The 25,451-nt window shown below is 37.0% G+C and overlaps 2 protein-coding genes across 2 annotated transcripts in view; one reads left to right on the top strand and one right to left on the bottom strand.

The window, feature by feature from the left end:
* The window catches only part of zswim7 (zinc finger, SWIM-type containing 7), a 220,649-nt gene that overhangs the window by 79,263 nt on the left and 115,935 nt on the right, over positions 1-25,451 (bottom strand). The window lies entirely within an intron of this gene.
* The window catches only part of specc1 (sperm antigen with calponin homology and coiled-coil domains 1), a 205,140-nt gene that overhangs the window by 147,899 nt on the left and 31,790 nt on the right, over positions 1-25,451 (top strand). Inside the window, exon 13 of the mRNA XM_056458667.1 lies at positions 12,102-12,218. Within this exon, the coding sequence (XP_056314642.1) occupies positions 12,102-12,218 (117 nt within the window). The remainder of the gene's footprint in view (positions 1-12,101; positions 12,219-25,451) is intronic.

Raw genomic sequence — 25,451 nt, 5'->3', positions numbered from 1 at the left:
TTTCTAATAATTTTGTTAAATCGTTGACTAAATCGTATTGTGAAATTAGTATCGTGAATCGTATCGAATCGTGAGTCAGAGGAATTGTTACATCGACAATGCTTTTCATACACAGTTTTTAATTTTACTTAACACAAATACAATTTGGCATTTAATACAAGCCATCAGATATATAAATTGCACCTTTAAATTTTACCTGCTCAGTGAAAGATGCTTCTTGAATGCATCAAACTAAACTCAAATACGATGACAGGAGCGTTCAGAACAAACACACTAAATTACATAATAGTCCACTTGCTTTTTGAGCGCTGTTGAGCAAGTTTTTAAACACTTAGGCCCAATCCCAATTCAACCCAATTCTAAATAGAGATTTTCTAGGACCACACCCGAAACCAAGGGGGAAGAAATTTTCCCAGAATACACCATCTACAACAGCAGCATGGCTGCACACGGAATACATTCATAAAAGTGTTCATGTTTTGCCATCATGCTTTAAAAAAAACACTTAAATAAAAAAAAAAAACTCTAAATTTCACTATCTATAATCCATAATAATACCTCCTGTACAGCAGTTCCACAACATACTTTCATATCTGTCACTCGATGACACTGGAATCCCCTGTCAGAAAAGTCTAGTGGCTGGGAATGACCTTTTTACAATATCTGCTATAATGTTAATGTTGTTTTCTTCTGTTTACATAGATGAATATGGCCATGGTGTAAATGTACAGTACAGTTACGATCTAATTGCCACATTATATCGTTATGATAACATGACATATGCCTTTATTTCCAGAAGATAAATACGAAAAAAGAACACAACTGGAATAACTACAGCAGTCACGATCGTCTGATCTCATATGAAGACATTGCGATGACATGATGATGTGTGCAGGTGCTGTAGTGCTATCCCATTTCTTAGAGGTACATTTTAAAGCCCTTCCCCTTCACACTCTGTTTCAAGAACGAAGGGAAGGGGAAGAGGTAAAAAATAGAATTGGGCCTTACTGATGGCCATTGTTATCATGCACTCAACAGTAATGACTGTGATTGTCTCTAATGGTCAGCGCTGTTCACCAAGCAGTGACATACACATTGAAGAATGCCTGCGTCTATTAGCTTATCCGTCATGGCTGTCCATATCTGCTCATAGATTGATCATCTTATAGATGTGATGAAGAAAACTTGTGCCAGGATCCACAAGTATCAGTATAACAGCCGAGAGTGGACAGGAAATGTTACCACACGGACACACCAGCAGGTCAAAGGGTCCAGAGTGAGAGAGAGAGAGAGTTTCAGCTTCCATTTCCTCCCTAAGAATGAAACAGGGCCTCTACTTCACTTCAGTGTCAGCAAAATATGGTGCCTGCAAACTCTCAAGCAGTGAATTGGGCATAGTTATCTGCTTTTTAAGTAGTTGGAGTGTTTTAATTGCCTCACTTTGTAAAGTATGCTACTCTGGTCCATGACATATCATATATTTAATGTATTACTGAACTGATACTAATCATTTATGATCAAGTATTGCAATTGTTTTGAATCGAAAAAACAAGTAACACTCCTGTAGTACACTTAATCCATATATATATATACAGTGGTCCCTCGCTGTAATGCAGTTCACCTTTCAGGACACAAAGCCCGTCATGTAAATAGCAAATGCACCATGGCTCAATGCACTAAATCTTAAAGGGAATGGCAGATCAGACTTTGATTGTTTTAATGCATGTTTTGCTCAAAACACACCCATAATTCATTAAGAGAATAAGCACAACCCCGTTAGACCATGCGCCATGGTGTAAAGCATATTTTTCCATCCTTAAAATAGCAAAAGTGGATTCAGTCATGCCCTTAATGCTTTGCACCATGCGCTTTAGACTTTGCGCCTAGATCATTAAAATAAAGCCCATTATGTGTTTGCATGTAAATGACATCAGCATATCTAACAGCTCATAGCAACATGTGTTAGCTACCATTTCACAAATATTTTGAGCATATTTGTGAGTCAGTTGATCAACATTGGGATTACAAATGATAAACGAAGGCTCCGGCAACTGTCACTAGTAGTAATCACAGTAAGCTAATTTATTTAGAATTGTGGTCAACATTGACGAACTACTGTACATGTGCAGTAAACTATTTTATTGCACACCTTCCATCAATCAGAATCAAGATTGTCAACAGACCATGGAATAGTCGGCGTCAGTGGTGTAGTGGTTAGTGCGACGATACATGCACTCTGGTGCTCACGGCGACCCGAGTTCGATTCCTGCCTCATGGTCCTATGCCGATCCTTCCCCTCTCTCTGGTCCCCATTCTTTCCTGTCAATAATCTCTACTGTCCTATACAATAAATGTAAAAACCCTGAAAAAATGTTATTTAAAAAGAACTGACCATGGAATAAAAATCTGACCACTCTAATCTATATTCCATTTACTTATTATTACCATATATAGCTTTGGATGAAAGCTTCTTCCAAATAATTAAATGTAAATGTCATTCTGAAATAAAATGAGGGTTGACTATATCAATTTAACTAAAACAAGGAAATGAATAAATTAGTGAAAAGGAAATCTTAAATTGTGTCCATGATAACTTTTTTTATGAGAAATATATGTGGTGCTCTATAATATTTTTTGTCGTCTACACTTAAAAAACAACAAAAAAACATCTGCTCTGTTTCCACCCAAACACAAAGTTATCTGAATTTGACAAGACATCAGACAGAAGTCACTATTTAATGCACTAGAGATGTCCATAGAGATTGTGTGCTCCACTTATTTAAAAGCCTGTCTCTCGTATGGCTATTAAGTCACTGCATGTCATGGCTTTGGTAAAAACAACCATCAATGCTGGAGAGGATGTGGACTCTTCACTGAAAGGCCCGTCCTTGTGTTGACAGTTCTACTCCAATATCTGTGTGTGTGTGCGCGCATTTACTGTCTCCCAGCAGGCAATTAGATGTACATGATCGTGTGTCAGACGCTTATGAAAGTCTATATACACACTTAATCCCTCAATAACAAGTGTGCAAGCACCCACTGTTTCAGTGTGCAAGCACCCGCTGTGCTTTAATAGTCTTTAAACCAATGACTCAAACCCATAAACCTACAATTACGCAGTCTAAAGCTTGTATTTATAGAGGAAGTGGCATTTTCTGTGCTACTAGACTATTTTGCTCAACGTTACAAGAGTACGCTTCAGGGCTTGGCAAAAAAAATTTAAATAAATAAATAAATATATATATATATATATATATATATATATATATATATATATATATTGATTAGTCATTTTTTAAGTATGGTCAATTCAATATCGTTTCTCAAAACCCAAGAATCTAACTTTTATTTGTATTTACAGTTAAAGTCAAAATCATGTGCACTTTTAATTATTTAAAAAAAAACATTTCCCAAGTGCTGTTAATGGAGAAAATGTTTTCTTTTTTCGCCATAATATTTTACTAGTTATTTTGTACGATTTTCTGCAGTTATTCAGCTTAATATGTCTTAATAAAGTCATAACTATGTTAATTATGTTAAATAGGCAGGTTATGGGAAGTTATTGGAAATATATAAAAAATAAATAAATAAATAAAAAAATCTTAAGCAGGCTAATAATTTTGACCTTAAAAGTAAAAAAATAATAAATAAATAACTGCTTTTAATAAAAAAAAAACTGAACTGAAAAAAGACTTCCACCAGAAGAAAAAGTACAATAGTAAATACTGTGAAAATTTCCTTGCTATTTTAAACATCACTTGGAAATATTACTTATAACTTGAACTGTATTTCTTATATTATTGAATGTCTCTAATTGACATGGATCTAATTATTAGTCTTCTCCAATAAATGTCCCACTCTTCCTTACCTTGCTCGATATTACAATGAAGAGTTTAACAAGGCCAACACAGGTGCTGGACCCTTGACATTAACAGCACCTTTAACCTGTTAGCCTGCACTCACTTTTAAGGATTTACACCTACCTAAATTTAAATAGTAACAGTTCTTGACCCCAGTGAGCTACAAACATAAATTAGGTATCATTGGAAAGAGGACACTTTGAGTTTTACTATCCATCTAGAAAGTTTCATGCTAAAAAAAGATGAAAATGTATACATTATGAAGTAATGAGAAAGAAATTTGTATTGTGTTCAATATTGTTTTTTCATATACAAACACAGGAAAACAATGTAATGACCAAAATATATATATACATTGAAAGCCAAGTCAAGGAGCTGATATTCCAAATTCTTTTTCTTCTTTTTTCTAACTATTAAAAATAACGTACAGTATGAGTGATTATTTGAGCACCAAAAATACATTGTTTCAAATGAGTCCAGTGAATATGCAATAAAAGTCTTACTAGAATAGTTTTTGTCCACTCACTCACTGGCAGAAACTGGTTCAAATGGGCATGTTGTAATGGTGGAATAAAAGGCAGATTTCGTAATACATTATTAGGCTACCGAGGTGGGTTTGTTGATTGTTTAATACACTGTATCATCTTCAAAGTGCTCATTTACTTAAAAAGTAAGTAAACCCAATGCCTTAATTTTTAATTAAATGAACAATGGTGCATAATTATGAAAATGAAGCTTAATAAACTTAAGTTACAATGCGTTTGTTCACTTTTAAAAAATCAACTCGCTTTTAAGGTAATGTGTTTACTCACTTTTTTAAGTCAACTGATTGTTTTAAAAAACAACAGGTTTACTAATTTTACGTAACGTCTTTTTTGTCGCCTATCCAAGTTTTAGGAACAACAAATAATAACTTGACTTCTAGTTGATCGTTTGGTATCAGAAGTGGCTTATATGAAAGGCAAAGGCCTCTAGATTACGCTTATTTTACCAAAATAAAATATGATCATGCCTTGATTTTTAATTATTTAATTAGGACAGTAAGGTCTGACTTTGCTTAGACAAAAGTCTTGTGACTTAACAGAAATAATGGGCTGGCCCATCCTGGAGCACCATGACCTTCTTTGCTTTCTGGAACTTTAATGTTGAGGCTGAAGTATGAGAAGGAGCACTATCCTGCTGAAGAATTTGCCCTTTTCTTGTGGTTTGTAATGTAATGGGCAGCACAAATGTCCTGAGACCTGAGGCTGTTGATGTTGCCATTCACTCTACAGATCTCTCTCATGCCCCCATACTGAATGTGACCCCAAACCATGATTTTCCTTCACCGAACTTGACTGATTTCTATGAGAATCTTGAGTCCATGTGGGTTCCAGTAGGTCTTCTGCTGTATTTGTGATGATTGAGATGCAGTTCAACAGATGATTCATCTGAAAAACTTTTCACTTTTCCAAATCAACCTGAAGTCAAGTTATTATTTGTTGCTCTTACAAATGGGATCCACTACAAGCCTTTGGTCAGGTTAGTGTATGTGCAATGCTTTTGAAAACAAATCTTAAATTTGTTTTTGTAATTTACCATTTGTAAACTGATGTTCACCACATTCAGTTTTGGAATCGAGAATTTAAGGTTAGTGAATCGAAATCGAACCAAGAGATCTGAATCGATAACCAGCACTTGTACGCTTGCTTTCTATTTCCACAGCAGAAGCCCGAAATACCGTTATTATTGTTATTATTAGCCCTCCTGTGAATTTTCCCAAATCATGTTTAACTGTGCAAGGAATTTTTCACAGTATTTTCTATAATATTTTTTCTTCTGGAGAAAGTCTGATTTGTTTTATTTTGACTAGAAGAAAAGCAGTTTACCTTAAAACATTAAGGTCAATATTATTAGCCCCATTAATTAATATTTTTCGATTGTCTACAGAACAAACCATCGTTATACAATGACCCAATTACCCTAATTTGCCTAATTAAGCCTAATTAGGCCTTTAAACGTCACTTTAAGCTGAATACTAGTATCTTGAAAAATATCTAGTCAAATATTATTTACTGTCATTAGGGCAAAGATAAAAGAAATCAGTTATTAGAAATGAGTTATTAAAATTATTATGTTTAGAAATCTGTTGAAAAAATATATTTCCGTTAAACAGAAATTAGGGGAAAATATGGAGGGGGGGCTAATAATTCTTCTTAATAAGACCTCAATTGTACATCCAGCTTTTTTAATGTACAGTAAGCTACATCGGTGACCTAATATTGTCAAAGCAATGGAAAACTACCAGCCCGCGTTCTCTCTCATCCACTTTGAGCATCGGTCTTTTGAAGAGAGCAAGGGTGATTTCCTGTCACTGGATGCTGTGGTTTGCTTTTTGAAGCGGCTCTCAGTGTACTGATGGAGACTGCTGTTTTTATAACATTTATACCCCTTCCTCTGGCTCTTCTTTCTGCTCTGATGACATTATCCGCCCAACCCGACCTCCCCCATCCTTGCGCATTCAGACCGTCCAGGATGTGAGTCCGTGCTTCTCTGCCTCGCTCCCAGCATTCCTGCACCGCAAACACACAACACACCCACCGTCATCAGGCCCCATAACTACTGAGTGTTTGCTTGTCTGTGTGTGTGTATGTGTGAATATTCACGGTCTCGGGGCCACCTGTGCTGTACGGAACAGGACAGGCATGTGAGTAATGTCAGGCTGCATGATCGTGCAAGTCTCTGCCAGCGAAAGATAATAGAAAAATCAAATCAATGGAAGTGTGAAAATGCTATAAGAAAGCACTTGAAGCTGGTTGATTTACATTGTATTATACACTCACCGGCCACTTAATTAGGTACACCTTACTAGTACGGGTTGGACCCTGCTTTGCCTTCAGAACTGCCTTAAGACTTTGTGGTATAGATTCAACAAGGGACTGGAAATATTCCTCAGCTTTGCAATATTCTGGTCCATGTTGACATGATAGCATCACGCAGTTGCTGCAGATTTGTCGCTGCACATCCATGAGGTATATCTCCCCTTCTACCACACCCCAAAAGGTTCTCTATTGGATTGAGATATGGTGACTGTGGAGGCCATTTAAGTACAGTGAACTAGCTGTCATGTTCAAGAAACCAGTCTGAGATGATTCGGGCTCTATGACATGGCGCATTATCCTGCTAGAAGTAGCCATCAGAAGATGGGTACACTGTGGTCATAAGTGGGATGGACATGGTCAGCACAATACTCAGGTAGACTGTGCGTGACACGATGCTTAATTGGTACTTATGTGCCCAAAGTGTGCCAAGAAAATACCCCCCACACCATTACACCACCACCAGCCTGAAACATTGACACAAGGCAGGATGGATCCATTCTTTCATGTTGTTGACACAAATTCTGACCCTACCATCTGATGATGCAGCAGAAATCGAGACTCAGACCAGGCAGCATTTTTCCAATCTTCTATAGTCCAATTTGAATTGTAGCCTCAGTTTCCTGTTCTTAGCTGACAGGAGTGGCACCCGGTGTGGTCTTTTGCTGCTGTAGCTCATCCGCCTCAAGGTTGGACGTGTTGTGTGTTCAGAGATGCTCTTCTGCAGACCTCAGTTGTAGCGAGTGGTTATTTGAGTTACTGTTGCCTTTCTATCAGCTGGAACCAGTCAGGCCATTCTCCTCTGACCTCTGTCATCAACAAGACATTTGCGCCCACAGAAATGCTGCTCACTGGATATTTTTTCTTTTTCGGACTATTCTCTGGAATCCCTACAGATTTTTGTGCGTGAAAATCCCAATAGATCAGCAGTTTCTGAAATATGTTCAAAGTCACTTAAATCACCTCTTTCTTCTCCAATCTGACGCTCAGTTTAAACTGCAGCAGATCGTCCTGATCATGTCTACATGCCTAAATGCATTGAGTTGCTGCCATGTGATTGGCTGATTAGAAATTTGTGTTAATGAGCAGTTGAACAGGTGTACCTAATAAAGTCGCTGGTGAAGGTAAATCAGTGAAATCCTCTTTTATTCTTTCTCCAGAAGAAAAATATTATAGGAAATACAGCTGAAAATTACTTGCATTGTTAAACAAAATTTGGGAAATATATGAAAGAAAAAAAAAAAATCATCACAGGAGGGCTAATAATTTTGACTTCAACTGTACATGTATACTCCATGTGCACGATCCCATTTGAAAGTGACCTTTCATGCAGAACTAAAAATCTATCATCATTTATTGACCGTCATATCATTCCAAACCCATATGGCTTAACTGAACACAAAAGAGGTACATGCTTTAATTATCATACGACAAAGAGCTGCCACGATTCAGAAAGTATATAAAGGTGGCTGGCATGAAAAGTGCCTATGTGTTCGTCTAGCGTCTCTGATGCCATATGATAGCATTGTGTGAGGATCAGACCATCATTATTTACTGATATTGTTTAATTCACTTTGACAACGTGACACATGACAACGTTCAACAGATCAGTGATGTCTCATGAATATGTGGAACTAAGCACAAATGAGTGATTGGTTCAATAAATATGGATGAATGATTAGATATTTAAGTTTTTAATACAAGTCTATCATATGTATTCAAGGCTACACTAGGTTACAATTACACACTAGGTGCAATAATTCACCCCCCAAAACGAAACAAAAAATACATCGTCATCATTTACTCAGCTTTAAGTGATTCCAAAGCTTTTTAAATGGACTTTTCCCTGTTATGGATGTCAATGTGTATCGGTTTCCAACATTCTTCAAAATATCAAAGAATAAAAATTCAGAAGACCACTTGAGGGAGATTAAAAAGTCAATTTACAAAGATTTCACAATGAACTATTCATTTAATAGGGGATAATAAAACAATGTTTAGCTTAGTATGCTACCAAATTATTACATTTTATGAGAAAAACAACATATTCTACTTTAAACGAGCATAATTTGAGTGTTTGAAATAACTCTTCCGTGAGTTGATGTGTCTTCGCACGGAATGTGGCAGAAATTATATAGTAATGGGTGAAGAACTGTGACAAAACATATTTTGTTGGAGTCGTGTGTTGATTCCCTTCAACATTTCTATCTGTATTTTTTTACAACAAGATGAATAGCTATACAGTATGTTATTCTTTGTATAAGGGATTTTCAGGGAAGTCGTAATATCACATTACTGTAAGTGCACTCTTTATTTTTAAAGGGGTAGTTCGCCCAAAAATGAAAATGTTCTCACCGTTTACTCTCCCTAAAGTAGTTATAAACCTTTATGAGTTTCTTCATCCTGTTGAACACAAAAGAAGATATTTTGAACAATGTTGTAACCACTGACATCCATAATACTAAAAAAAAAACATACAGTACTATGGAAATCAATGGTTACAGCTTGGGTCAAAATATTTTTACTTTGCATTCAACAGAGAGTCAAACATGTTTGGAAGTAAAGAATAAATGTTGACAGAATTTTCATTTTTGGGTGAACTATCCATAAAGTCAGCGTGAACCGGAAGATTCCGAGACTTATTTCTGTATGTTGATGTTCTTCCAACTGAAACAGAATATTGAGTAGGGGCTCATCATTCCCTTCACACTTCCCCTATTGTACATAAACACTAGACATTCACAGACATTACACCAGACTTTCAACCCAGGCTCATTCTGATCACGTACCTCTATATACATTTCTGGAGAGCCCCAAATATATCCCAGGAGCTATGTTTTTTTTGCAGCTTTTGTTTTTGTGAATCCATTAGAGGCGGCTGTGTAATCTACCAGAGGTCGATGTCTTCAACCGACAGTGTTTTAAAAGCAATCCAGAAAAAGAAAAGCGCTCACAGCAGCCTGATTTCTACCACGTTTTCAGATTTTACCACATTCTCATCCTGTTATTTACTTGTTTGTTTTATTTTTTGGCTTTTGCTTTTGTCTTGCCTGCTTTTTAAAACCGTTCTTTGCCGGACTCAAACCCTGTCGTCACAGCCAACGTCTTAAATCCTCCAATGTGCACGACGAGACACTGGACAAACTGGTAACAATGGAAAAGCCGTCCACAGGGATGTAAGCGGTCAGATGGTAAGCGTTAAATCAACAGCGTCATACCACCCCATAGCGCTTTGTTTGAAAGATGAAATGTACCCATACGTTTCTCTGGCTACATAATTCACAATCTCCAGAAATGTGTATGGGGATACGTATTCAGAATGAGCATAAGTTGCAGTTTTTAGGCTGGACACCTCAAACACACCTGATCAGAAATGTCACTCAGTCTTTGCATAGCAGAGATGGTGGGAATTATTGGCTATGGGTTGTGTCATACTGTCCCTCTGTGGGTGACATCCCCACTGAAACCCTTCTGACCGGTTGTAGAAACAGCTAATGAACTTTCTCCTCTCTTCAACTTGGCCTCAACGGCCCAGAGCTGCTTTCGGGGTCTCCTTTTAAATCTAACATCTGAATCTGAATCAAAAGATATTTGTGAAGTGTTGGGACTCTGAGGGCCCAGTAGGGGCTGAGCCCAAGAGCGCCGCCACTGGCCCTTTGCCCTGTTCCCAAACTCAGGAGCTTTCACAAACATTCATACAAAGAAGAATGACTGCACTGGGACATGCAGGAAGTGGCAGGAAGTCCAGCGAAGGACAATAAGACAACAGTCTAGAGTGTGTGAGGTCCACCTCAACATTTTCATAGTTATAATAACAGTTCTCTTCAGTCCACGTCTGGCATTTTCTGTCCACACCATTTCTCTCAAAATAAATGTGCTGCTGTCTGTTTTACTGGGCTGCAGTGTTCAGGTAGTGTGATTGGTCCTGATGGATTCTGCAGACTTGACTCATTTTCTGGACTGCTTTGTGGAAAATTCTGTGCATTGGATGCAAACACGCTAAATGAAGCTAAGATTACACTAAATTAAGGAGACCACTCAAACCAAAAGGTGCTTATGAAGCATCACTGACAATAAGAGGACATGGCAGCAACTTCCCTAAAATCCACAACCAAAAAGAGTGTTTAAATGGTGGCATGGCTAACCACTACGTCAATAATGGCAATTCTTGGGGCAAAGCCATGTTCACAACACATTAAAGGATCATTTAAGAACTTCTAAAACCTCAAGCCCTATTCTGATCTTAAATGTTTCTCAAGGGGACTTTTTAGGGGATTTTACCATTTACAGTAAATGCTGATTGTATAGCCATCTGATTCAAGTATTTTTTTCACAGACTTCCACAGAGTGTAAAAATCTTGATGGTTCTGCTAGGTCTCATCTATCAAATCTGATTTTAATTTTGTATTTTCTATTGGATTCAAGTCAGGTGATTGGCTAGGCCATTCTACAGATTGATTTTCTTTCTCTGAAGCATTTGAAGAGTTTTCCTTGGCTGTGTTTGGATCATTGTCTTGCTGAAATGTCCACACTGGTTTCATCTTCATCATCCTGCTAATGTAGATGTTGAACTAAAGCAGCGAAATTAATTTACACTGATGAAGGGCAGAGTTGCTAATGAACTACTGAGAGATTTTCAGCTGCTGTCTGGGCTTTCACTGACTTTCTACACCTTCCTTTCTTCATGTGTTCAATACTTTTTCCCTGTGTCATTTCATTTTATTACACACAACTTCATTTGTAAACAAATTAGATTTGTTTCTTTGCATATGTGGGTTTCATTGTTGCTATCAACATCTGGTGAAAAATTAAAGTCAACAGCACCTTTAGAAATATGTTTTTTGAGAGATTTGGTGACTATGTTCAATACATATTTTGCCCAATGTAAGTCTAATTTGCATCTCTGTATGGGAACATAGCTAGTGTCACACTGGCCAGAAACCCTTTCAAAACCAAGATAAATATATCCAGTACTTTATTGCAATAGCATCTTCAAAACTGCTCCAGTGAACAATCACCCAAATCAATCACTGATTCACTTGAATCATTGATTCTCCTGTGGCTAACGCAAATCAATATCTATGTGACTGTTACCTGTGTGCCTTTTGAAAACATTCGGCCAGTTATTACCAGTGTCCTTTGCTGTGTGTGTGTGTGTGTGTGTGTGCGTGTGTAGAATTAATCAAAGCGTGAATGAGTCTCCGATTACAGGATCGAGATCAATATCTTGACAACAATCACTAGCCGGTTGTTTGTGCTCTTCTTTTTCATAAAGAAAGTAAACATGATGAAACAATGTGTACACATGGCCTCAAAGCAAACAGACGTCCCGGTTTGCATTTAGGGTGTCATTAAATGATTTTCTCTCTCTCTCTGCTTGTAGAATATAGACGTGACGAACTTCAGCAGCAGCTGGAGCGACGGCCTAGCGTTCTGCGCTCTCTTACACACGTATCTGCCTGCACACATCCCCTACCAGGAGCTCATCAGCCAAGACAAGGTACACAAGTATTTGTTACACTGCTTTTAGTAGGTCATCACCCTTTATTTAGTCCCTGACTCATTTAGCAATCAAACATAGCGTGTTAGCAGTCAATGTGTCCCCCTCCGCTGACCTGCCAGTGTAATGAATTACGTGCTTCTATGGATTAGCCTTGACAGAATACATAAACACACGACACACAGAGAGGTGTAGATACAACGTACATTACAAATAAACGCCTGCCTGTGTGTTTATTCAGTCACCCACACACCCACATGTACACGCAAAGTGCCGCGGTCTTCGGTTCTGCATGACAAATTGCAGCCATACGTATAATAGTGATTACAGAAGGAGATGGCGCATTACGCCTCTGAATTATTCACAAAGCCTCTTTGGGCGTGTTTTGAATGTCAAGGCTACTGAAAGGCTTCGCGTGTGGCAGCTTCATCATACTACAGAGCATCACCAGACAATTCACATGTCTTTAGACTAGGGCTGCCAATCCATTTAAAAATGTAAAAGTATACATCTAGATTCATTTAAATCATGTAATATATGGTGTTGAAATGAAGAAATGCATTACAATTCATTGAGCACTGTATGTGCACTTATACAGCATGCACAAAAATATATATTTGAAATGGTAAAAAACGTGTTTGTAAAACTGTTGTAATAAAAACGTGCATTAATCCAACATTTAATAATATTTTCAGAATGATTCTGAGACACTGAAGTAGCGTAATGAAAAAAGCTTTAAACATAAGAATGAATAATATTTTAAACATGAAAAACAATTCTTTTAAATCAAAATAATATTTAAGCCGTTTATATATATATATATATATATATATATATATATATATATATATATATATATATATGAAGTCTTATTATTTATTTATTTATTTATTTATTTTTATTTTTTAAATATTTCCTAAATGATGTTTAACAAAGCAAGGAAATTTTCACAGTATGTCTGATAATATTTTGTCTTCTGGAGAAAGTCTTATGTGTTTTATTTTGGCTAGAATAAAAGCAGATTTTAATTTTTTAAAAGCCATTTAAGGTCAATATTATTAGCCCCTTTCAGCTGTATTTTTTTCGATAGTCTACAGAACAAACCATCGTTATACAATAACTTGCCTAATTACTCTAACCTGCCTAGTTAACCTAATTAACCTAGTTAAGCCTTTAAATGCCACTTCAAGCTGTATAGAAGTGTCTTGAAAAATATCTGGTCAAATATTATTTACTGTCATCATGGCAAAGACAAAATAAATCAGTGATTAGAAATGAGTTATTAAAACTATTATGTTTAGAAATGTGTTTGAAAAATCTTCTCTCCGTTAAACCGGAAATTGGGGAAAGAAATAAACAGGGGGCTAATAATTCTGACTTCAACTGAATATATGCCCAAATACCCGATGATGATCCGGTGAGGTTAAATGGGTCATAATTTCAATTTATGCCTGGGAATAAAAATGTAGCGATCTTTTCCAGCGTGCTGCGTTTGTTTGGGGGTATGTACTTTCTAGCCTTTCTACGCTGTCCTTTGTTTTTGGGCGTGTGGGCAGCTTTCATTGGAAGAGCCGGCTTGATGCCCGCTCTGCCAGGAGAATTCTGTAGATCACTTTTGTTTCAAATGAGTTTGAAAGTTCCCTTTCCGAGCTTTATGCAGGTATGTCTCTCTCTCATGTATTAATGTAGTCAAGCAGCGCGTACACTGAAAAAAGTGTTGCATGCAAACTGTTACAAACAATTTACTTGTGTTAATTTAAACAAACAAATTTAACTTAGTAATGCTCAACTTAATTTGTTTGTTTAAATTCAGCCCAAATAAATTGTTTACAACCACTTAACGTAAAAAAATTGAGTAAATCCAAGGAATCATCTTGAATAATTTTTTTCAGTGATGGACTCTTAGGCGTGGTCACATTAAAACTAATGAGCTCAGACTGAAAAATTAGACAGTGTTGGTTTCATACTGATTATTGATCAAACATTATTTGTTTTCAACATGCACTTGCTGCATTTAAAAGTAGACACTTCGAGCTTTCTATAGATATATGTTTCATGTCTGTGTGTTTTGTTTTCGTGGAGTTTAAGTGCATTTTATTGACGCGTTTCTAAAAACAGTTTGCAGAGAGAGAAAAAAAAGAATGTCTACAGTATTTATATCCTTATTTTGCAAAAGCACACACTCTTCTTGTTATTGTGAGTGTACATAAAGTAGACACCTAACAGTTTTGATTGATGTATTGCTCTTATCTGTACGATCTATCAGAAGAAGACGTGTATACCTCAAAACGTGTATACGTGGTCTTTGACCCCTGGGGGTTACAGAAACAGATTATCTAGCTTTATTATCTATTATTTATAACTTTTTGACTTTTTGTCAAGCGTCATTGATTACACTGAGGTAGTTTTGGTCACTTACTAATGTCTAGTGCTCTCCTGTTAGTGCAATGAAAGTACCAACTGATTGGACATGGTGCTCGCGCTGCAGAGCCACTTGGGTGAAGCTCACCTCAAATGAGGGGAAGCTTGACTCCAGCTCCTCCTTTTATAAGCTTTTTCATGCGTACACTAGAGATGTGCGGATGAGTTGAAAAGTCACCCGAATCCACGACTTCATACTAATCATCCACCCACCCTCACACATTCTTTTATCTGATATATATATATATATATATATATATATATATATATATATATATATATATATATATATATATATATATATATATACTGTATATCTGTACCCAACCCACACCCGATCGTCACTTTAATAATTCAAATTCTTTGTTTTAAGCATGATGACAGGTCAGCGTGGATTGTTCGTTATTAACAGCAGATTCATTGAGCTAATCTAAATTAATCTTAAACTAAGGTTTTCCATGTGTATGTTTGGCCTGAAGATAGTATGTCAAACTTGCTGTACTTTGGTACACTGTAAAAATGTTGGGTTCCACACAATCACTTTGTGTTGGAAGAAAATGACGGAATTAAGTTAGCTTATTAATTTATCGTCACTTTAATAATTTAAATTCTTTGTTTTAAGCATGATGATAAGTCAATGTGGATCGTTCGTTATTAACAGCAGGTTCACTGAGCTAATCTGCGCATCTCTTATAAAATAATACGCTTTTCCTTACCAGCAGCAGCCTGTTGTTTGCCCTGTCACAAACTGTTTGGTGATGGGGTATGATAGCATCAGCATCGACTGCACCATATTTGGCACCGATGTTTATTAGTCTTTGGTATAAGAGCAATTTCTGAAGTATCATGTGACTCTGACGACTGGGGTAATAAAGCTGAAAATTCAATTTTAAAATCACTGGAATAAATGATTAAATTAAATGATAAACTACTTTGAACAGTTATTTTATTTTACAATTTGTACTGTATTTTTGATGAAATAAATGCAGCCTTGCTGAGCAGGAGTATTTTTTAAAACATTTAAAAATCCTACTGACCCCAAACTTTTAACCGGTAGTGTATGTGACTTTCTTCTTTCAAAATAACACAAGTAGTTTCGCATTTTATTCTGCTTTTCCTTGGTTTATAATGGTGTTGGATAGTGGCTATATATTTGAAGCATTCAACAGTGCATACATCTATCGTAAAACTAACCTATATGCAGTAAAGTGACAAATTACAAATGCTCAAATTACTGTAATTTTACTAAGTAGATTTAGAAACGTGTACGTTTAGTTTCACTTAAACACATTTTTACTGCTGTATCGGTACTTATCGCCACTATTTTTCTGTGGTGATTGGCTAAAGTAGAATAAATCCTGTGATTCCCGTCCAATCAAATTGTAAAATCGCATCATATAGAACAGGAGTGGCCAAAATTTTTCTTATAAAGGGCCAAAAACCAGACTTGATTGAGGGCTGTGGGCTGAAGTAGAATATAGTAAACCATATTACATTAAATTTGCCATGTGTAATTTTGTAATTTATTTGCTAATATTTAAAAATAGATAAAAAATGTTGCTTTAAAACATTAATTAATGATGCAGTAATTTTTTTTTACATTTTATAATGAATTTGTTATATTAAAAACATAAACAATGCTATTTATAACACAATGGAGTTCAATGCTGAATACACTAGTCGAGCTGCTGTTGTCTTTGCCTTGATTTGCTTGACGATGTCTTGTTCATTGTCCTCTGTCAAGTGACAGTATTTACATTTTAAAAGTCTGATTCATTTACAACATTTAATTTTAGTTGCTTTTTTTGTAGCCCTCTCTTTTTGTAAACAAAGAAGCAAAAGGTTACGTTAAACTGGAAATAATGACCTCTGTCAAAGGCATTCGACCCCAACCAACTCCCTATCATTCTCACTCTCTTTTCAGATATGCAGCATGGGCCAACTTTGGCCCGCGGGCCCTACTTTGGGCACCTCTGATATAGAACAAATTAAAGACACAGAAGACGCAAAAATACATAAAAAAAATTGACACAAAATGGTTGACTGAGAGATTAGACAAGACTACACCGATGAGAAAATGATGGATGCCCACTGTATGATGACTGAAATGGCCTTAAATACACAAAAGAATGTTACGTTTTCACACACAGACACAAATTGCATGTAAACATATCAACCTTTCACAGTGTAATACTCACTACTCTGGAGTACTTTTAAAAGGTTTACTTTATACTCATACTTAATATATTTACAACAGATACTTTTATTCTACTTGCACCGCATTTTAGGGTAAGTACAGGTTATGATTTTCAATACTCAATACATTTTCCACCACTGCCTATATGCCACTAGGGGATTAAAGCAATTTTATGAAGTGAATTGATGTTTTATTTTTACAAGTAGGCACTGTTGCCTCACAGCAAGAAGGTTGCTGGTTCTAGTCCCGGCTGGTTGGCATTTCTGTGTGGAGTTTGCATGTTCTCCATGTAAGTTTCCTCTGAGTGCTCCGGTGTCCCCCACAGTCCAAAGACATTGTTTCCCAGTACTGGGTTGCAGCTGGAAGGGCATCCACTGCATAAAAACATACGCTGGATAAGTTGGCGGTTCATTCCGTGTGGTGACCCCTGATAAATAAGGGACTAAGCCAAAGCAAAATGAATAAATAATTTTAATTATTACCTCAAATCTCTAACTTCTGGTGGCTGCCTAATGCACGTTCTCTATTGTATTACACACTTACATAAGATGCATTTGTCTCTGAAGAGTAAGGGTAATATACTGTATAATGTTAACAAGACTAGTTTTCTTGTTCGTCATAGTCTTCTGTGGTAAACAAACTGTGTGTAAGTGGTTGCTCAGGTAAGAGGCATTTTATTCCTGGAGCTTCTGCTACAAATGCATTTTATGTCATACTGTATGCAAAGCAGGGTCAGTCAAGAAGTTGTTAAAAATGTGCATTCTGTAGCTGCCGGAAGTCAGGGATTTGAGTTTTTGATTTCATTCATTCTCCTTTAGCTTAGTCTCTGATTTATCAGAGGTCGCCACTATTCCAGCATATGTTTCAAGTAGCAGATGCCCTTCCAGCCGCAAGCCAGTAATGGGAAACAGCCATACACTCTCACATTCACACATGCACTCATACACTACGGCCAATTTAGTTTATTTAAATCACCTATCTAGTGCATGTCTCTGGACTGTGGGTGAAACCGGAGCACCCAGAGGAAACCCATGCCGACACGGGGAGAACATGCAACTCCACACAAAAATGCCAACTGGCCCAGCTGCGAACTGAACCAGTGATCTTCTTGCTGTGAGGCGACAGTGCTAACCACTAAGCCACCGTGCTGACCAGTTTAGATTTAGTAATTAGATATATTTTTGTCCCAAAAAACACATTGAATCCCTTCATAAAAAAACCCCTATGGATTACTTATGTACTTTTGGAAGCTTTAAAAATGGCCACTACCTAACACCATTACTCCACTTGGAAGAACAGGATAAAATGTAAAAATTCCCTGACTGTGTTCGTCTGAGAGAAGAAATGAATATACACTTAGAATGCCTTGAGGGTGACTAAATTATAACAATAATAAAAGTATTCCTTTAATATAGTGTTCACGAGAACAAGATGAGATATTCACACAGTATTTTGTAAATACACAATAAAAAAAAGAGAAAGATTTTAATTTATTGCAGTTATTGAGAACAAGAGAATAACATATTATTTTGTAAATAATACACAATAAAAAAAAAAGATTTAATTTAATTTATTGCAGTTATTGATTACCTGCTAGTTGTGCAGAAGCGATTGTACAGTATGATGTTGAAATGCACTCTGCTGTTTGAGTACAAATCATTTCATGACATGCCATTATGATACACTTGACCAAGCTGTGTTCAGTCAATTATCTACATTTTTATGCACAGATAAACCTTCTGGACAGCAACCAATCTGGCTTGAAAAGCAAACAATCAACCAAGACCTCACATCTTTCTGGGCAGCTTCTAAATGATCACTTGTCATCTTGCTGGTTCTGTCCACTTTTGACACACTTAACCAGCAGATCCTTCTGTTAACCCTTATGACAAAAGTATTTCAACAGTTCTAAACCAATTTACTTATTTTAAAAAACTAAGCATCACAAGATAACAAAATATAAAATAAAAAACAGACATTTAAGCCAAAAGTATGTGAAGATAAAAGTCTTTTAGATAAAACAAAGAACAAAGATTGACATTAAATAATAGACAAATAATATATATATTTTTTCAGGTACAGTAGGTGTATTTCAAAGTAACATTTAGGAAGTTTAATTAACAAATGTAAAAATTAGGTCTAAATGTTTTGTTATTATATTAACATTAAAGGCATATACTACCTGACAAAAGTCTTGTCGTGGATCCCAGTTGTAAAAGCAACAAATAATAACTTGACTTCTAGCTGATTATTTGTAAATGTGTCAGAAGGTAGATTTTTTTTTTGATGAATCATCTGTTGAACTGCATCTCAATCATCACAAATACTGCAGAAGACCTACTGGAACCCACATGGACCCAAGATTTTCAGAGAAATCAGTAAAGTTTGTTGAAGCAAAAATCATGGTTTGGGGTCACATTCAGTATGGGGGCGTGCGAGAGATCTGCAGAGTGGATGGCAACATCAACAGCCTGAGGGATCAAGACATTTGTGCTGCCCATTAAATTACAAACCACAGTCGAGGGCAAATTTTTCAGCAGGATAGCACTCCTTCTCATACTTCAGCCTCCACATCAAAGTTCCTGAAAGCAGAGAAGGTCAAGGTGCTCCAGGATTGGCCAGCCCAGTCACCAGACATGAACATTATTGAGCATTTCTGAATCCAAAGAATCTTGATGAACTCTGGGAGTCCTGGAAGAACGCTTTCTTGCCATTCCAGATGACTTTATTAAGTTATTTTAGTCATTGCAGAGATGGATGCAGTCATCCAAGCTCATGGGAGTCATACACAACCATGACTTTATATCCTATTCTGTACATTATTTCTGTTAAGTGACAAGACTTGTGCCTAAGCAGAGTCAGACCTTAATGTCCTATTTAAATGCTTAAAAATCAAGGCAGATCATATTTTATTTTGATAAAATAAGCGTAATCTAGAGGCCTTTACCTCATAAAAGCCACTTCTGACACCAAATGATCAACTAGAAGTCAAGTTATTATTTGTTGTTCCTTAAATGTGGATAGGCGAAAAGACTTTTGTCAGGTAGTGTAGAGGACCCAAAAATGAAAATTGTCAATTTACTCACTCTCAAACGTTTAAAATGTTTATTAGTTTATTACCTTGCTATTAGCTACTTGGGTGCCTCAAAGCTCAATCTTTGGACCACTTCACTTTTCTATCAACATCTGTCATTCAGACACATGGCTTCCAGTCACCAAGAAGAGCTAAGCATTGAGTAGGCTGATGCCACTCTACATCTCATTCCAGCTTGTGGATCTGACCATAGTGTCCACATCACAGCCTTCTTGACAGATCTTTCATGCTGGATGAAGCACTATCAGCGTCAACTCAACCATAACATATCAGTATGGACCAAAATCTCTGAGGAATATTTCCAGTATCTTGTTGAATCTATGCCAGGAAGGATTAAGGCAGTGCAGAGGACAAAATGGGTTGTAACCCGATATTAGTGAGGTGTACCTAATAAAGTGGCCGGTGAGTGTATATGCCAACTCACTTGCGTCAAGCACACTCAGAAATAATTAAATAAATAATATATGTAAATAAGGCTATGTTTGCATAACAATGATGTAGCCTAAAGTTTTTCCCTTGCGTTTAGAAAGTTACTGTTATGATGCATCTCAGCGGTCCTTTGTAATGTGAAATCCAAACCCTTGAGCAACAACACTACCACGCCGCCTTTAATATACACCTCCCTAAACATGTACTGGACGTGCATGGCAGCAACATTTTCAAAGATTCTCGTTTTCATGTGAACACAACAACAGTGGCGTTTTGAAAAACTTCCACCTTGTAACCTGCTCCCAGATTTAAGCATTTTCAGTTTCAAAAACGCAGTTGTCATGTAAACAAACTGGCAAAAGTCATACAAAGTTTCCAGTTTTTGGCTGAAAACATTGTGTAAATTGCCCTAAATCTCTTAATTCCAAAGATCTGATCCACACACAAATAGAAATTAAAGCTTGTTGTCAATCCCGGACAGTCCTTTAATTTTGAAACTCCAATCTTCAAAACTATTTTCCTCAAAATCTTTTTCTGATTTTTGGACTTTCTTTGAAGTACTTATTTAGGTCAGCTGCATGTTTTCAGAAAAATCCTAAAAAAAAAAACAGAGCTGGAGCTGTTTGTTCAGGATAGAGACAATGAGGAATGAAAACAGGGGGTCGGCTGGTGCTTTTAAAGAGAGGAATCAGCTGGGCCTGCGCTCCGCGACCTTCCATCCGCCCGTCTGCATCGCTCTCATTCTCTCAAACAAACAAAAACAGTACTGCTCCATCCACAAGAGGCTGCTTCAGACATGAAGAATGACTTGAGGATGCAGGAAAAAATGTGACATATTCCTCCAGGAATAGGGGAAAAAGAGGGGAAGTGGTGGCCTTTTCTTCTATATCTCTCGGCCTGTCTTTCTATCTGTCTCACACAGGCACACTTACGCCTGGCTTGATCCTTGAAGGATAGATATATTGAAAACAAGCACTCAGATGTCCTTACAGTGCTTAGAGTGGTCAAAGACAGTTGTATTTTTCCGATATTACTCCTATACACTAAAAAAAACAATGCTTACACTTCAAATGTTGGAAATATTAGCATTATTGTCTCTTCTGCTGCATCAGTTTGATCAAAACATACTAAAAACAGTAATATTGTGGCTTATATTTTAATTAAATGACCTGTTTTTCTATTTTAACATATTTTAAAATGTTATTTATTCTGTGATCCTGAAGCATGCGTCTGTGACCGGAAATGCGACCTCTGGTGGACAGTAGCAGACTCCAAAATGAGACGCAGATTCACATGAGGTGGTTATTAATTAGCAAATAATATAAATATCATGAACGTAAACATTAGGTGAGCAAGTTACATTGTATTCCCGTGTCCTAACAAAATGCTATCTGACGAGATTTGCAGTGATAAGCACGACAGAAACTTAAATGCAGCCATTCAGAAGCACAGAATAGTGCACTTACTGCACTCCAATGAATTGTAAGATTTTTAATCTAATTGATACATATTAAACCTCGTTAACATTATTAATGCTAATGACTGCTGAATACAAGATTAAATACATGCTAAATCACTGATATGTGTTGGTTTGCACAGTCACAGAACTGAAGTTTAATTTCAAACATTTTTTTTTTGGATTTTCAAGATCTGAGGTGAACTATCTGCTGCTGCTTTCAGTAGTATGGCAATAAATGTCATGAAAATGGCATTCAAACTCACATTGTTAGTATTTAACACTGAATAAAGCACATGAGGTGTACCTGAGGTGATCATTGTCAGTTTATCCTGTTGTTCAGCTGCAAGAAATTGAAGCAATTTCTAAAATATAAATTTCAGGTGTTGGTTAGAACAAAAACTCTTTTTAATATGGAAAATATTCCTTCTGTGCCGTTGCTTTTATTTAGAACATGACTTAAATCAGCCTTTAGGCTCGACAATCAGGCACACACTGATGTTGATGTTGTCAATCTGGCAGCCTGCGCTTGTGTGTTTTGAAAAAGGTGTGCAATACCTAGTTCAACCACTGGTATCAAATTTACATACTGCACCTTTAACCATCATTCCTCAATCTAATCCTATCTGCTGATTTGCTGCTCTACTGTGATTATCATATTGGTGTTTTAATCATTATTGATGGTTCTTCTGTCAATTTTTGTGGAATCCATGATACATTTCATTTTCCAGGATCCACTTTGGGGACAGAAACCTAAAAATAACAGAATTGCTCAAAATTTGAATTCTGGTAATTGCTTAAAACTGATTTATTGTTTACAACGCAATCTCATTTGATTTATTGTTTACAGCACATTCTCGATTCGTATCTAATCTCATTCATGTGTAATTCAGTATGATTTGCTCATCCCCAAATGACAGTTGTGTTTAAACCCGTACATTTTTATACAAATTTGCCACATAACTTGCAGAACGTAAAATAGTTAAGTTTCCTTGTGAGATCAGGCTGATTGTTTAACATTTGTTTCAAATGTATTTCCCAGTCAAATCTTTTGCACATTTGTAAACTTACTCTTTACTGTCAGTTTAGATCAGTTTAATGTGCCCTAAAAGTTTGTAATTTTAAATGGTGATGGTATCATGTTTTCTCCTAAATAATTCTCGATTCATGAATATAAAATGATTCTGAACATACTCAATGACTGATTTCAAAAAGTTCAGCTTTGCTAATTACAGGAATAAATCCCACAGAGACAGAGAAAATATATAAATAATTAAGCAAAACAATGAGTTTATAATGTTAATATTGTATTTTTGATCAATAGGTAAAGCTTCATTGAGCAACCTAAAAACCTTCATTCATTCTCCTTCGGCTTAGTCTCTGATTTATCAGAGATCGCCACAGTGGAATGAACCGCCAACTATTTCCAGCATACGTTTTACATAGTGGATGTCCAGCTGCTTCCAAAACCACACTCGCATTCCACACACACACTCATACACTACAACCAATTAGTTTATCCAATTCACCTTTAGGGCATGTTTTTGGACTGTGGGGGATACCGGAGCACCAGAGGAAACCCACGTGAACGCAGGGAGAACATGCCAAACTCCACACGGAAATGTAACTGACTCAGCCAAGACTCAAACCAGTGATCTTTTTGCTGTGAGTCAACAGTTGCTAACCACTGAGCCACCATGCCAACAACCTTAAACTTAATATTTTAAGTTTTTATGCTTACTTTAAAAACTTCTGTTGTAAATTAACAAAGAAATGGAAGTAACATATTTCTATATTAAATGCTGACATCATCGTCCAGATAATTAGAGGAATTATGAGTTAAATATTTGAGTTTAGACTGAAACTTGACTTTACCTTAAAAACTGTCAAATCTGAGAACAATCTGAGTCATTGAGATCTTTTTGAGAAGAAAACACGTCATATAATCTCCATTTGACTCTTTGTTTAACATTTATGCTTTCTAAGAAAAAGAAATGAGATGGTTACAGAGTTCTCATTTGTGTTATTTCTTTCCTACTGTGCGTGATCAGATTGTTCACTTTGATCCAGAAATATCAGACCAAACAATGCCTGAAAACACTGTACTTCCCGTCCCGCTGCTTTTCTCAGTGCACAGCTCTAGCGGTCTCAAAATACAACAAAAGCAGCGCTCTTGAATAATACAGCTTCCTACGCGTCTTCAAGAGCCATTTTTGGCGCTTTATGCAATGTTCACTGGTTTCCTCACCTCCTCAATGTGGTTGAGCTGCGTCTGGAGAGGTCAGACAGACCACACTATTTGAGGAGCTCTGACCCCGTCAGCTCAGCTTTATTTGTGTCTCGACTCTCTGATTCATCACACAGCCCACTCTTACCTCAGCTTTGTTCGTCACCTGCATTTATTGTCTTTAACCAAAACCCATCTAAATATAGGCAAAGGGAATGCAGATGGCTGCTTAAGCAATACAAATATGCATGACTCTCTTCTGTGGTCCACACTAGGAGTGTCACACACAATAAAAGTCAATAAGAACAGATGGTGCTGAGAAGCAAAAAAGCACTATGGAAGTAGGCTGCTAATTTGTGGAGTCATATTATTGCTTTATGGGAAGAGAAAGAGCAATGTGGTGGGTTTTTTTATTCACTTGATGACACTGGTGCTTCAATAGGAACATTTTCAGCCGATTAAATGCTCTTTTAGTTGTACAGTTTGATTCCTGAATTGTTCAAATGTGGCCATGTTATTACTATGTTTCATAAAGAAACTCTAATCTCACACAGTAAAATCACAGCTAAAGGAAATGTATTTTCTGAACAGAACAACCATTTCTATAGGGATGCACAACATAACTCCCCTCCCAGACGCTATGCAGTGCCACTGATGCGATCCAAGACCAGCGACGAGATGATCCCCAAGGTTTCCATAATCCTGGACCAGGCCGCATCCTGAGCAGCTGCTGTGGTGGTCATGGAGGAGTGAAGAGCATGAGACTGATTCCTGTGACGCTCCAGGGACTGACGGGTCTCGCTAAAGTCCAGTTTCTTCAGCGCCTAGACTGCAGCTCTGCACAAGACGTTTGGCCATAGGAGAAATGGTCATGCCCAACTGAGCCTGGTTTCTCTTGAGGTTTTTTAATTCTTCACTTATGCCAATTGGTGAAGTTTTTTCCTCGTCGCTGTCGCCATTGGCTTGCATGGTTCGGGATCTGTAGAGTTGCGCTTCGATGGATTGGCTCTGGCAATGGCTTCAAATGCAAAACACTGCCATCTACCTCATATGGAAAACTGTGTCCATATGCCATGCCAACAGAGCTGTGTATTAACAAGGGATGTAACGATTCACCGTCAGCCAGTTGAAAATGGATTCAAATATGTGACGATTCAATCAGGTAGAAATGTTGCGACACAAGCTGTGTTTACAGGCCCAAACTCACTTTACCTGCACATCAGCGGCGAGCAAGAGGTAGGGCAGCAGAGTAAAATGACAGTGGTGAAGTGCGCCAGACAAAACACAAACTCTGTGCAAATAGTGCAAACAGACGTTTACCTACATCATTGTAGGCTGATTTATACTTCTGCGTCCAGCATTCGCGTATGCTCCGCCTCAGCCTTCATTTAGCTGCCTAGCCATCGCCA

This window comes from Danio aesculapii, chromosome 5 (assembly GCF_903798145.1).
Source record: "Danio aesculapii chromosome 5, fDanAes4.1, whole genome shotgun sequence".
Classification (NCBI taxonomy): domain Eukaryota; kingdom Metazoa; phylum Chordata; class Actinopteri; order Cypriniformes; family Danionidae; genus Danio; species Danio aesculapii.
This window is presented reverse-complemented; position numbering and strand designations above follow the sequence as displayed.